The following is a 15198-nucleotide window of genomic DNA, read 5'->3' as shown; positions in this document are numbered from 1 at the left end:
AGAATGTTAGAGTAAAAGCTATCCACCAGTAGTCAAATTAATTGGCAAAATCCAGAAAAACAATTCCACTGAATGAACACCTTAAAATTTGTACTAGTACCAAGAAAAACCCCAGAGGGAGCCCCAAAATGCATTCTGAATGCATTTCCATCTTCTATCTTACAAATTATCACTAAATGCAGCACACATGTGATTCAGAACCTCAAGGTAAATTTAAGTACCTACACTGTGTACTTACATGCTACAGTAAAACCCCCCTGATACCCCTCTTAAACTAGTTTGTGTACCTACCCCACACCATTTTATGGCCATTTTGGCTCAAACACAGTAAAAGTCTAGATTGTTTCCACATTGACTCAATATAAAATGTTTTTAGAAAAATAAAATAATTTCCCTATCAACCGATCCTTTTCTTGCTGGTAGCAGAAAACAAGACTATTTTTTTTGTCTAAACTGGAAACCCTTCCAAACCAGGTTACCTCTGAAATCCCCTGACATTTGAAACCAAATTCAACCTCTGTAAACATAATACCTTCCAAACAAATCTGTCCTAAGAAGTTCAGTTAAGACAGATTGCACTATACTTATAAACCAGTGTGATAGTTCTGTCACCTCCAGAAATATGTACATTAATAATTAATATACAATTAATGTCTGAAGGTAAGAAGTAGGCATTTTATCAACATGGTGAAAGTTGGTCATTTTTTTAATACTAAATATGACAGTCTTAACCAAGTATAGTACGTATTTGAAGGTATTAGTAAGAGGCAGGGTAATGCCAGGGTAATTACTAAAGGTCCAGTAATGCCATGGTAGAAACAATTGGTCAGGTATTTGTCTAGCAATTTTTCATCAATATCAAGGTACAAGAGTTTTACTCAAGCTGATTTCAGCTGATCAAAAAAAAAAAAAAAACTCCCTGTGGCTAAGTGATCACCATACCGACCATTCACATTCAACAACTTCAAAACAAAAATTTCTCTATACTAAATTATAACAACTGGAATCATTTTTTGTCATTCAAGTTAAATCAATTTTAAGTTTATGGATTTCAACCTTCAATCAATCCATATCAATCTTACCTGGCCATCAGGTTCCTCTGGGTCTGGTTTAATAATTTCGGGATCAGGTTCTGGCTTTATGAGCCTTGTAGGTGTGACTTTAGCCACTGGAATGGTTCCTGGACCAGATTTTCTCCGTCGATAGCTCTGAATAAATGGGACTGCAACAGGAGTACATTTCCCATAGTGTATAGCACCACATGTGAAAGAACAGTTTTTAAAAGTACTGAACTCACAGCTTTTGCAATGGTGTAGAGACCGATTCCATTTAAGCTCTATTCGACAATTATGGTATATTGTAATCCTGGAATACACATATTGCACTTGTGCATGGTCCTGCTGCATCTTGAACTAAATAAAGATTGGGTCAACTGGTATTCGAAATTTGGATCCTTCTTAGTCAAAACCTTAGTGATTGAACTCACATTACACTATGTTGATACAATCCAAGTTGGGCTTCAAAGGAAGTTAGAATCCAATAGTGTCACAACTAGTAGTTCTTTCATACTTATGACTGTTACCTGATAAATCACCAACTTAGAATAACTGGGATTGATGTATTAAGCAGCCTTGATTGTAAACTAAATCCAATAAGATTTGTTTTTATTTAGTCATAAAAATATTATCTCTAACAAGTCTTATCATGGCTATTTCCTTTGCCAATAGAAGAAAATATTATTTGTAACTTCCACTCAAGGGCTCTCCTGCCACAATATTAAATAGGCTCAAGTACTCCACTTCACTTTAAGGTGTTGTAAACTAATTTTGTTTATCTCTGATTCCTTGACAAAAATTGCTCATTGAAAAAATGAAAAATCCTTCAGGTTAGTTAATCTACTTTTTTTTCAAGGTGCTATTAACTCGTTCAAGATAATGCCAACATTTCTTGACAATAGTTACTCAATTAAACTTCAAATATTCTTTTCTCACTCTAGTTTCCTATATTTTATCAGCTTTATTTTTTCTTTACTTATTCTTGGCAGTTATTGTTCATCACAAAAAAAATTGAGTAAAATCATCACTTTTTGTCAAGGTGACTTATCCACTAATTTCAAGTATTTCAAAACTTTGTTTTGAAATATTCCAAAATTACACATCATGTGCTGAGCTTCCTGAAACAATACATTGTTATCACAATAAATTTAACGTGCAACTGCAAGTTAAATTTTTTAGTTCTGACCTTAACTTCCTTCAATAAACCGAATCATAAATTTGTGTCCTACCCTTTACTATGAAATTTTAGATTAATTTCATTTTCATTGAAAAGTAAATATATCCACCTCAAGTACTTAGATATTTAGAATTCCAAGCCTCTCCAAAAGATGGTGAGAGTGGTAATGTGACAAGTTGTCAATTTCAATCTAAAATCTCTTGTTTATGTAGTGTACCTGTAATAATATGGGTCACTGATATCAAGCATGATTTACATCCCATGACAAATTCGGTAATTTCTTATTTAAATCAAATTTACTTTCCAATGGAGAAGACAATGGATTTAAATGGTTACATTGTAATTTATTCAAATGTATTTGTAAAATCATGAATAAAGTCACACAATGTTTCAATAATGCATTTACTTTATAGTGGATACATCTAATTAAAGTACAAATTTTGACAGTATTTATACACATTCATGAATTAATTTGTTTATTCAAGGTAATGTTAACTCTTTAACATTAAATTTTATAATTTTGAGACAAATTTTTGTGGTTCAGAACACCTTTGCATTTGGTTTGCTCATTGCATGAAAATTAAATTTAAATCCTTCAGCTTATCAAAAAGTATTGAAATTCATTTGAACTCGAGTAAAACATGTCGTTTTGAATTTGTCAGTTTTACAAGTTTCAATTTTACACGTAGTCAAGGAATTAATCATTTCATTCAATTTTTTTTCAATTTCTGACGTCAAAATTAATAACCTGGATTTAAATTATTTAAAAATCAATTTCCTCTTGTAAAATGTTAGAAAACTGTTAAAAATAGCAAAAATACATGTAATCCAGGAAACTACAGATTTTACTAGAAGGATTCATGATCAAAATATACATGTAGATAAAACATTTACCTATACATACTAAACTTCCCATGGAAAAACTTCATAATTAAAAGGAATCACAAGATCATTTCTAACATAATCCACAAGACTTAAGAGAGCTACAAATCTCCAAAAACATTTCATCCTCACATCGAAAATACACAAAATATCAACATTTTCAAGAAGATCTAAAAAATTAAGGAATCACATGAAATCTTCAGAAATAAGACGCAGAAACAGCAGGATTTTTGGCAATCAGCTGCCTGTACTCCTACACAGATAACACATCAGTTATCTGTTTTGTTTATATAGGTGTGCTGAGCAAAGGGGGGATTAATTAAGTGCAGTACCTATAGCCAAGGTGGAATATAGACTTTTTTATGGAAATTTGCAACTGGACATGATAACAAAGGGGTTCTGATTAGTTTTGAGAATAAATGAGTTTTTTTTATTGTTCTATTAGATAAGGTGTGAAGATCAAAGGAAATGTATGGGGGTAATGTCAACAACTGTCAAACTTTCATAACTTAGTAATTCAAGGTGATTATTTTCTGCTTGTTTTTTTAACAAGAGGCTCCCAGGAGCCTGAATTGCTCACCTGGTTAGTTTGTCTTTCAAGGGCAATAAATTTAACAAGTTGTCCAACAATTTTGACTCAAGAAGACTTTGGTAGGACTATCATAAGGATCATTTCAGCGATAGAAAGTTTCTTTCTATCTATTATAGTTTTCAAGATATTGGCTGAAAACTAAAAAAAAACAGTCATTTTTCATCTGTCAAAGGCAATAACTCTTACAAGGAGTCACTTGACAACTTTGATCCCTGAAGACTTTTGAATGCCTTATAATAAGGATCATTTCAACTAAAGAAATAATTTTGCTAAACCTAACGCTTTTGGAAATATATGCAAAAAACTACCGTCTGACCCATATGTTCTATTTTTAGTAATGGTGGCCATGTTTTTTTCCGATAGATCAAAAATCCCCACATCAGTTCTATGCACGATACCCCAAAAACATTCATATCAAGTTTGGTACCAATTGGTCAAATAGTGTCAGGGGAGAAGAGTTTTGAAAAATTGTTAATGACGATGGACCACAGACGCCAAGTGATGGCAATAGCTCACATGGCCTTCGGCCAGGTGAGCTAAAAAGGTGTACAGAAAAAAAAGAGATGTGTTGCAACATGTAATTTGCAAATGGCTACATTACAATAGTTTGGTGTGTAATCAGAGTTAGAAATAGTAGCCTGCCAGCCAGCCTGAGACAAACTACTTTTTGGCAGGCCTAGTTAATTTAAGCAAAATTTATATAGCCATATAATAAATTAATATATTTAAAAATTGTTTAGAATTTGAGTGAGTTACTACCCAGGTGTAATCTAATTTATATTGTTCCACTGCAAACAACATGAGCAAAGATAAATGTACTAGATCTATGAATTTCCATAGCAACTATTTGTTTAAATTAGCAACTGAGTATAACCATATTCAGATTGCTACACTTATTAGATGTACAGGTGAATAAATTGATTGATTGATTGTGGTTTAAAATGCTATGACAGATATTTCATGCATTCCAGGACTGAGAATCCAAAGGACCCTGCTTTTACTAGCTCAATACACTGAGCAAACTGATACTACAAAAGCAAATGGCCAAGTTTATTTTCTTGGGCAATTAAATTAAGTAAAAAGCCATTATTTTCGAAGTGTTCAATACCAAGAGTAAATGTATGCTGAAAAAATGCAAATCAAAAGTAAGCTGAATTTGGATTCCCAATAAGATCTATATTTTGCATGGCAATTGTCATCCTCTGATAAAAGATAGGTTTTTAATTGGTACATAAGTTACTATTTTTCAATTGTTTCGTTGGTCAAATTTATAGGAAAACTGTGGAGGGATTATTTGGGTATTTGATCAATATGACCTAAGGTTGGCATACATTTTCCATGATAATTTGCAAACTGGTCCACTTCAAAGATCATAAGTATATGTGACATATAATATTACCCAAGCCAAAGAAGGCTCCACCTAAAATGAAGTGTTTACAAAAAGTCATTTACCCATAAATCTGAAACCATGTTAAAAGTGTCAATCTGTACACTTTGATAAACTACTTTACAAAACATTAAGTTCACAGCAAACTACATTTTTTTTTATTTTCTCACAAAATCTGATTCTCAGAGTAAGGTATTGAAAAAAATGAAGTTCATGGAAATGTTCATCAATTTTTTTTTCTAAAATTTAAGATGCACATTTTTCTGCATAAAAATGTTCATAAAAGCTGAAGTTGCATGGGTTGTCATGCTAGGGATACCCCCACTTGTACATGAAGTTATTATTGTTCGGCAATCAAAATGCAACATCTATATAAAGCCACACACTAAATTTGAGATCAATCCATTCAATAGTTGCGACAAAAATTCAGGCTGATGAACAGAAGGACAAGGTGATTTCAATATACCATCTACCAGTTGAGTAAGGGTGTAACTTCACAACAATGTAACATGCTCATGTTCATGTGATAACTACTGAATGGAAATAATTTCAGTACAGCAATTTGTATATATTTTGAGTTTTTGAGCTCCAGCATAGTGACTAACAAATTAATAGACAAAAGAAAACATTATGGCAAAGTGGAAACATTTTTCAGACATGATTATACAGAGCCAACTTAAAACGCAGATGGTAATAGATAACAGTACTGGTCAATTCTGGATTTGAAAAAAAGCAGAAGAAAATCAGGTCTGATTTTTAATGCATGGTCCTAATATTTTATTCTTGCTTTAATAACAAGTTTAGCAAAGATATGCAGCATAGTTGTTCCAAATATTTCATGTTTTTTTAACTTCAGTTTCCTACTTTGGACCTTAATTTTTTTCTGTTTCTCACTACATGTATATAGGTGTGCCTTAGTAAAATGCTGGAAGCAATTAAAAAGGTTGTAGAGAATAAGGTTCACGACTATATATCTATGGTAAATTGTGTTTAATTTCTGATTGTTCTCATACATGTACATGCAAGTACATGTTTATTACATGTAGAACTCAAATTCTGGGTGAACTCTATGCACTAATTGGGAATATGATCTACAGAACAGTATTGTGGGAAGACCATTGACTATGTACATCAACTATGAACTCATAAAACTTCAATACAAAATATCTTGTGAGTTGCCATTATTTCTTTTAAAGGATATCTTTATGGTAAAAATTCATTAACGATGTTAATCAATAAATGCTGAAATGCAATATCAACCTTAGCCTTTGCACTTTTTATTGCAAATTCCAGAAGTACTTATATGTTTCCTACTCTATCAAAGTCAATAATTCATTACACTGTCATCTACCCATACCAAGGTTCTTAAAACAGTATGGGGCCTCAAAAATAACAAATTACCTCTATTCAAGCTTTGAATAATGTCACTTTTTAACATACAAAAACACTTCAAACTTGACAAAGATATAGTCATCTTTGATATATATCAAGTCAGCCTAATACCCAATTAATTTTACTCTAAACACTAAACTGTCAAAAATATCTATTTCACTCAAATATTGATTACATAAAAATAAGGGATTTAAGTTTTTCTGGACATGTCTCCAACTAATACTTCTACTGTGGTCCAGATTGTTACATCATCTAATATTTAAAACACCATAAAGTTTATATTGTTTCTGAATGAATGGTGTGGTTCATAGATTTTTAATAAAACCTCCGATTTTATATGATATGGAAAGGATTAAATATACAGTATTGGTCAACAGGGAGAAATATACACCTCTTTTATGATGTCATGAATATGGTCACCAATCCACTACATCACAGATGGTGCATGTATATATATAGTATGTAAAGATACACTTCCTGTATTCAACCATGTCAAAATTTGACCTAAATTAAGCTCAGATTTCTGGAAATGTGCAGAACAACAAACGAAACACAGTAAAAAAATTCTTTGAACAATATCTACTTGATTTTTAGCCAATTTAGTTGACCAAAGTATTATACTAAGCAGCAAGCATTCAAAATGACCAATATAACAAATGTGACTACTTAATATATGTGAACTTAAAGGGGGTCTTTGAGCAGAGCAAAGAAAAAATGATGGGAGAATAATTCTTTACCATGTAACCTTTTAAATGAACAGGAAACATGTAAGTACATTTGTTTTGTTAACTTAGTTTTGTTTGTTTGTTGGGGTTTAACGTCCGAGCAGCAATATTTCAGCTATATTCAGATGATTGTTAACTTAGTTTGCACAAATCATGTTTTATATTTTACTGTGTCAACCCAAGCTTCACTAATTTGCAAGTGCCATTGCATGTTGGGTCATAGAATGGAAGTTAAACCAAGGGGTACCATAGTCAAACATAATGAAAATTGGAGCAAGGAAAGAAAAGACAAAACCAAAAACCAAAAGAACAGTGAAAACTTAAAAGTAAAGAGTTATATCTTAAAAGAATTTCCTCTTCTGTTAAATATCAGCATGGGATCTAGGGCTGAATCAGAATACCCAGTATTTTCAAGTTTGCATAGTGTGAAAATAAGAAAACAAGAAATAGACAGAACAGGAAGAGAATAAGCTACACTAATAGAAGCAAAAATAATCAGAAGTCAAATCCCAAAATAAATAAAACAAACAAAACAATGAACTAACCATCTTACTCTTCCTTCTTTGTACATGTATACATTTTTTTATCCATAACTTCATCTTCATTTGTTTATATAGGATTACTTTAATCCTTCACAAATCATTGTTAGTATAAAAATATTTTAATTTGCTATTTACATACATTGTATTAAACAACCAATACAATAAAGGTTTCATAGCTACGTATGAAGTAATTATTTCCTAATTGAAAATTAATTTACATTTATTACATCCCTGACACATATTGATATGTGAAAGTTTAAATAAGTTTTACTTTACTTGAATAAATTTTGTATAGTTCCTCACATTCACACTTAAATTATTAGAATTTATCAAATTTTATATTAGCTTCATTTATTATGTTTAAGAAAGGATGGATTAATTGAGAAATGCATCATTTGAAGATGAGCTTATCATTTCAATCTGACAATATTTACATTTGTGAAGAAAGCAAAATCCTAGCATTGAGCAAACCAATAATTAGTCATTTACATTAAAAGTGATGCTAAATCAGCCCTAGTTTAATTATATTTGAGATGAAATGAAAGACTTATGTCAAAATTAACAGTTATCCATGGTAATAAGTCATCAGAAAAGATATGGAAATGAACTTTGTGATAAGCCACATTTTGAGTAGAAAACTCTCACGAGTTCTTTTATTTAAAAAATGTTAGGGGTATTTAGAATTGACAAAATAAAAACAGCTCTATATTCCATGTCCAAATGTCTCCAATTAACTTCAAACATTAAGAAAAAAAAACGAATAAAGACTTTGAATATTCAACATCATGAAATGAAGTAGAATCCATATTATTTTAAGTTTTGTATAAAACTAATTACTTATTATACAGTGGTAATTTTACCATTAAAGGTAATAACCCTGACATATTAACAGAAAATTATATATGTACTAAAAAAATAACTTCAATCACTTCTTCAAAAGCAGATAACTTCATATCAATTAAAACTAGCCTTTTGAAAATAGAACCATAACTTCCTGAGGTTAAGTCCAATTCAATTATCTGTACTAATCCATTTACAAGAATCATATTCCGGAGTAATTTCCCCTGGCAGTGAAATTCTCAGGTGAATTTTTAACACCTGTCTCTAGATTCTCAAGTACACCATTCCTACACTTTATAACACTGACCCCTACAAATTAAAGGCCATCAATATCCATGTCACAAAAATGTTTCCATTTGTACAAATACTTGTTTAACGATAAACATCTTATCTACATGGAGTTCTTTAAACCTTGGGTTTTGTATTGTAACACAAGAGTCATCTGAAAATATCTGAATATTTACCCAAACAATATAGTTAATCATTTATAAACTGAAGTAAATGATCCAATCTTTTTACACTGTTTTTGTTACATCTAAATGAAGTATTCCTGTATTTGTTCTCAAATTTAGAAAGAAATGATAAAATACTAATTGATGTGTGTCATTTATGGGCTTGTAGGAGTGTCAAGCTTTGACAACTTAAAAATGACTATTGATTTTGAAAAATTACATTGGAGTTTTTGGAGAGTTTAAAAATTTGAGGAAAAAAAAAGGCTTACTAGTGTCCACTGAAAGATAACCCCACTTGTATGTGACTAACTCTTTAAGTTTTCTTAAAAGACAGTAATGTTGACTGTATGTGAAAACATTCTCCTATAGTTAAATCTAGCTGCAAAGGTCTTAAAAACTTCAAGATTTAAAACAAAATATGGCCAAAAAATACTGAATTGTCAGCAGTGGGATGATTTTCAAATACATCAAAATCACCCAAAAAAACAGAAGCCATCTATATACACAATGTAACTAACTGAATTGATTACCATAAAATCTGAAGATTAAAGGAACACAAAAAATCTACAGCACTAGCTATATGAACTCCCATAAAAAACCTGGATTGACATCAGGTGCTCCAGAAGAGTAAGCATCTTCTGCCATGCCTGTGGCACCCGCTATATTGCAAGTGAGTATAATCCGACAATAATACAATTCTGTGACATGTGTCAAACATGTTTGATATTAGGGCGTAATCATTCATTTTTAACTACAAATGAGTCACCCCAAAGTAATGGATATTCAAACCAATACTTGAACTTGCAAAACTATGCCAATACATTAAAATCTGCCTAGCTGAATGACAAAGAAAAATTTTAACTGAAGGGAATATCATTCATAAGGACCAGAACACCTCCATTCTCTACTAGATTAATTAAAATGACTGGCACATTTAATTGAAACAAAAAACAAAAGTAACTCAAGCTCAATATTGGTTCACTTTTCTTCAATATCAAGACAGAGATGGGTAAATGGTACAGTCACTGAATCAATGACAGAATATTAACTGATTGCTGACAGATCAATTACTGATGACCAGTGACCAATCTTATCATGGTTTTGTTAAGTAAACAGATGTGAAATTCTTGCTAATTAAAGAATTTTCATTGGAAGGCATATACATGTAATATAATGTTAATGTACATGTAGATTTACTCTGAATTTTAAATAATCAAATTAATGTACTGTATTTAGTAAGAAAAAAAACCAAATTTTAAAGAAAAGTAATTAAGTTTATGTCTAAATCTATATCATTTATAAAATTGAAAAACAAAACAAACCATTCATTAAATAATAACCGATAAACAGTGTGGTGTAAACCTTAAGTGATTTTTTTATAAATTGGTTTGATTGATTAATGACTGATCTGAAACTGATTGACGAACTGATCACATTCACAATTTGGTTGCATGGATCAATTCAGGTAGTGTACATGTACTTCAATCAATGCCTAAGAGAGGAAAAAAAAACAGAATGAATGACATTTTTTCAGTTTATATGATACATTTTTTTACATAGTTGAATTTCTGTTACTTTTTTTTTACAAACACATATAAATTTGATTGATCTCTAAGCTCCTCAAAAAAATCTAATCTGGATAGTAATGATACAAGTTCAGTATCTTTATGTTAGCATGACCCTACAATATTTTGTGATTCCTGTTAAATACATAAATGCCATGTTATGTCAGCTATCATTCAAAATTTTCCAGTAACATCAAATACTAAAGGATGATACAGCAAACACCTTCAATAATGTAATCAAAAGTCAAACAAATTATTTACTAATCCTTTCACGTCAAATGATATCCTGTAAGATTAGCTATCTGAAAACAGGTCATTATATATGACATAGCACATTTTTGGACAAACCCATTCTAAATTTTCCATTTTCAACAATGTCATGATACATTTGTATAAGGTACAAGTAAAAAAAAATAAATTTCACCCTTCCTCACCCTGTAAAGCTGCCTACAATTGTAAATTTTTACGTAGGTTTGTTCTGATTTAACACAATTTCTCCTGGTACCGTACTTCGAGTTTCTAATAAGCATAAATATGTTTCTGGCATCCTTGATTTTGAGAAATTGACCACATTATCGTACCAGCAGTCATACATTAAAAGTACCATTTTTTCATTATGCAACACTAAACCTTTACTAATTTCACATTCTCAGGGTACATATAACTTAAAACCAGCTACATGTTGTATTGTGGTATAGATCTTGATAGAACACAAATCATCAGTTCAGTCAACTAGAAATTACAAAAACAGATTGTCCTGTTGGCAAATAAAAAAATGTGTCATTAGAAGATGAGGTGAAAATGAAATATTGCAAAAAGGACAGACATGCCTGGTAAAAAAGCCTTTGATCCTATTAAAAATACTGTTTTTCAGTTGCCAAAATAGAAGAAATGTTCAAAATACAAGATTCAGTCTGGTAATCTCTAAACCAATTTCACATACACTGTAGCCATAATAAAAAATTTTTCCCTAAAACTTGTCAATAGCATTACATGCAAGAACTACAAATGTACAATTTCTCTGTCTTTTTCAAACAACTAAATTATGTCCAAATGTACAGCAATCAGCAAGTTATTGGCAGTTTCCAAATAAGTTCTTTCTTAAACAATGACAGATAATTACTAGAACATTGCAGTAGTGTATATAGAAGTACTGGGTCATTTGTAAAATTTTAAAAAATAATAGTTGTAAGCCAAAGTTAATTTACATTTGTCACTATGATAATAAAATACTTGCAGTATAATCAATTTTTATTTTATACTTTTGTATTTTCTATCTCAGCAAAGAACAAATATATTATATTTCACAAAAAAATCTACTTTGCAAAATTGGTAACTTATTTGAAAACTATTCTGTCCTACTGGTATTCAATCAAATGACTGATTGGTTGAAATGTAACGATGTAACCGTCTTCAGCAAATATTGTGTTTAATGCTACTCAAAAGTCTTTAGAAAAGAATCCACATTTGCCATACTGTAGATAGGAGCTAACAACAGACAATACACTGTAGATAGGAGATAACAATAGACAATATACTGTAGATACATGTAGGAGCTAACAATAGACAATATTATAGCAATACAGATTGCTAGAATCAAAGGTTATTTCAAAGAAAAAATACACTTATTGCAGTGTACATATACATTTTTCAGTGCTTTAAGCTTAAAAGGAAGCCCCAAATCACTGAAAATCCTTTAAGTTGGTTAAATATTAAAGTAATTTCAAAGCAGCCTTCATGCTGGGAAGAAAATGCTGGCTTTACACTATGGAATAAAAGTCTTTAAAGTAATAATGACATATGCATTTTCACTTGCATTTCAATCTGTAAATGCAGATGTAAATATACAAATCTAGAAGAAATTGCCTACCTCTAGCTGAAGAATCATCATTCTATAGAAATCATTGTTTCATTTGTTGTAACAAAGTCTCTTCACAGAGTATAAAAACAAATATAATTCAGTGAAATATACACCATGTAAACTTGATTCACTTGTCAATGTGAACAATGGGTTACAAGGAAGTTTTTGAAAGATCAAAACAATATTCATTCAAATTTTTGAAGTGGGGCTCTTAAAGAAAAGTGTATATTTTTAGAAGTTGTGCATGTGGCTACAGATGTATCTTTTTTCAATTCCAGGTCATAAAGCCAACTGGGTTTGAGAAAAACAATGAAGATGTAACTCATGTATTTCACTCTTGAGACAATGTAAATGTTGTAAGAGGAATAACTCAATTATGAACATGACACTTACATAACCTTATGATTTCAGGGAACTTCTGTTTATGGAATGAAGCAAAAAAGTTAGCCAGAGAAAGACCTGCATAGATGTAGGTTTCAGTGTAATCTCCTGACAAATCCAATCGGTAATTTGAAGTATTTATTTAGCAATAAGTCAAAAATAAGATACCTTATCCTATTAATGTATGATTGGAGGGTGTGCATGAGAACAAATTAATTCTATTGATAAACAATTTCCATACTAATTACTAGTAACTCATGTACTACATGTCTAAATTGCAAGCATGATTCTACCAATTCTTTAATATTTATATACAAATGTATGAAGCTAATGATAAACAAAAGAACTTTATAATCATTTTTATTATGAAACAAACAACTGAACGCTTTGTTTAACAAGTTATAATAATTAAAATATAGACATTTGATAAGCTACAATGTAGTTATAATTTAATGACTCTATTTTTTTTCTATGCAGAAGTAGGGGAATTGATAAATTTTGATTGATTCATGATCATGAAAGCAATTAGAGACAATTGGTTATCTTTTTGATTCAAATAAAAATACCTTGGTCGATCCATTTCTATGGTTACTCTTGTTTGTCAATGGACGTCTTGGACTTCTTGGACTTGGGAGCTTGGCTGTAGGTGGAGAAAATGGTGGTGAAGTGGGCCTCACTCTTGGTGACTGTTTACTGGACCTTGGAGATGCTTGAGCAGAGTAAGGCACTGGGGTTGTCAAAGTTTCTCCATGTGTAAGCTGTCTAAGATTCTCCTTCAAAATCAGCTGAGTGTCTGGTTCACTCAACCATCGTAGAAATAATTCATCTACTTTAAACTTCAAGACTGGTTTCAGTGCCATCCTGGTTCTTGCTTCTTAGTACTTCCTGAATAGAGTAATGACATCCAGTTCACTATATTAGTATTAGTTGTTCTGATTTCAATAGATTTAATATTATGGTCTTACAGCAAAATATTTTGGTATTAGAACTTCCCATACTGGGATATAATTAGTCTAATAGTGTTAGAGGAGATTTTCTAAAGAAATAACATTAAAAAGAGCATAAAAATTCAAAAAAGGGCAGTAACTCCCAACATGGCTCAACAGGTTTACACAAAAATTTGACCACATATAGATCTCATCATGCTTAACACTTTAAACTTTTTTTATATATATGCGAAAAACTTCAGTCTGAGCTCTATAATCTATTTTTTTATAACGGTGGTCATGTTTTACGACCTAAAATCAGTTCTATGCAGAACATCCTAAGACACTCATACCTAGTTTGGTTCTGATTGGTCTGGTAGTGCCAGAGGAAAAATAACTTAAAAATAGAGAAAAAAATGTTGAGAAAAAGGGCAGTAACTCTAACATGGCTTCACAGGTTTACATAAAAATTTGACCATAGATATATCTCATAATTCTAAACACTTCAAACCATGTCAGAATTGGTCAAAAAGAAATTCTGTTTTACCCCTATATCCACCAATATCTGGTTGAGTGCAAGTAAAATCTGGAGCTTAAAATAGCATAATAGCAGTTTCTTTTTCATATGTGAATGTGAACCACACCAGACTCAGAAAAAATTTGCTAGCTTCAATGATTAAATACCAATTGAACCTAAGCTATTTTCAAGATAGGGATGGCCAAAACATGACACCTGAATATTTACGAAAATGACATAATCAGCTTATCAATACTGGACAATTCAACCCAAAGACGTTTCAACCAAGACCAGGATAGGGTATTCATAATCAGTAATCATAATCTGCTGTAATCCATAACATTTTCATAAGTAATCACATGTAATCAGTACCATTGTAAATCAAGATTACAATTATACGTAATTGATTAATGGGAAAAAAAAGTAGTGTAATCATAATTACTTTTTGATTACATTTTGATTACATTAACAAAAGAAAAATTTTCTGTAAAAAATATATTATTAAGAACCAATATTTTCCTTTTGTAATATTTATCAAACTTAACATTTCAATTGATTTTAGAAATTGATAATAGATTTTTAAACATTTTGTTGAATAGATAATATTGGTGTACCACCCCAATGAAATTTCTATTCCCTTTGTCTTGTTTCTTGCTACTTATTTACTACAGCAAATACAGAATATATAAAATTGAAAATGATTTTTCAATTAGTTTTTCGACAATTTATTTGCAACATCTTCTTATGGCATAATTTTGACATAAAAAATTGTGATATGATTGGTGAATATACAGAATTTTGTCTTTATTTGTAAATTACTTTTTTTGCATCTTGATCCAATGTTTATGGTGAAATAAAGTTAACTGAATTATATACTTTATAATTTAATCAAAATATTTTTTAA

The 15198-nt window shown here is 30.7% G+C and overlaps 1 protein-coding gene across 5 annotated transcripts in view; it reads right to left on the bottom strand.

The window, feature by feature from the left end:
• Positions 1-3858, bottom strand: part of LOC148624839 (serine/threonine-protein phosphatase 2A regulatory subunit B'' subunit beta-like) — a 39064-nt gene extending 35206 nt beyond the window's left edge. For 2 of the 5 annotated variants that reach the window (XM_088567815.1, XM_088567817.1), the window contains exons 1-2: positions 3127-3857; positions 1083-2173 (exon numbers count right to left, since the gene is read on the bottom strand). In XM_088567815.1, coding sequence (XP_088423941.1) covers positions 1083-1406 — 324 coding nt within the window. In that variant the 5' untranslated portion in view covers positions 1407-2173; positions 3127-3857. Of the gene's footprint in view, positions 1-1082; positions 2174-3126 lie in introns of all 5 variants that reach the window. The other 3 variants (XM_088567812.1, XM_088567816.1, XM_088567813.1) reach the window with 3 other exon arrangements.
• Positions 3859-15198: the final 11340 nt, after the last annotated feature.

This window comes from Perna viridis, chromosome 2 (genome assembly GCF_037379345.1).
Source record: "Perna viridis isolate PV_CMFRI_1.1 ecotype Kerala chromosome 2, ASM3737934v1, whole genome shotgun sequence".
Taxonomy (NCBI): domain Eukaryota; kingdom Metazoa; phylum Mollusca; class Bivalvia; order Mytilida; family Mytilidae; genus Perna; species Perna viridis.
The sequence above is the reverse complement of the archived record's forward strand: the minus strand, read 5'-3'. Positions and strand labels throughout refer to the sequence as shown.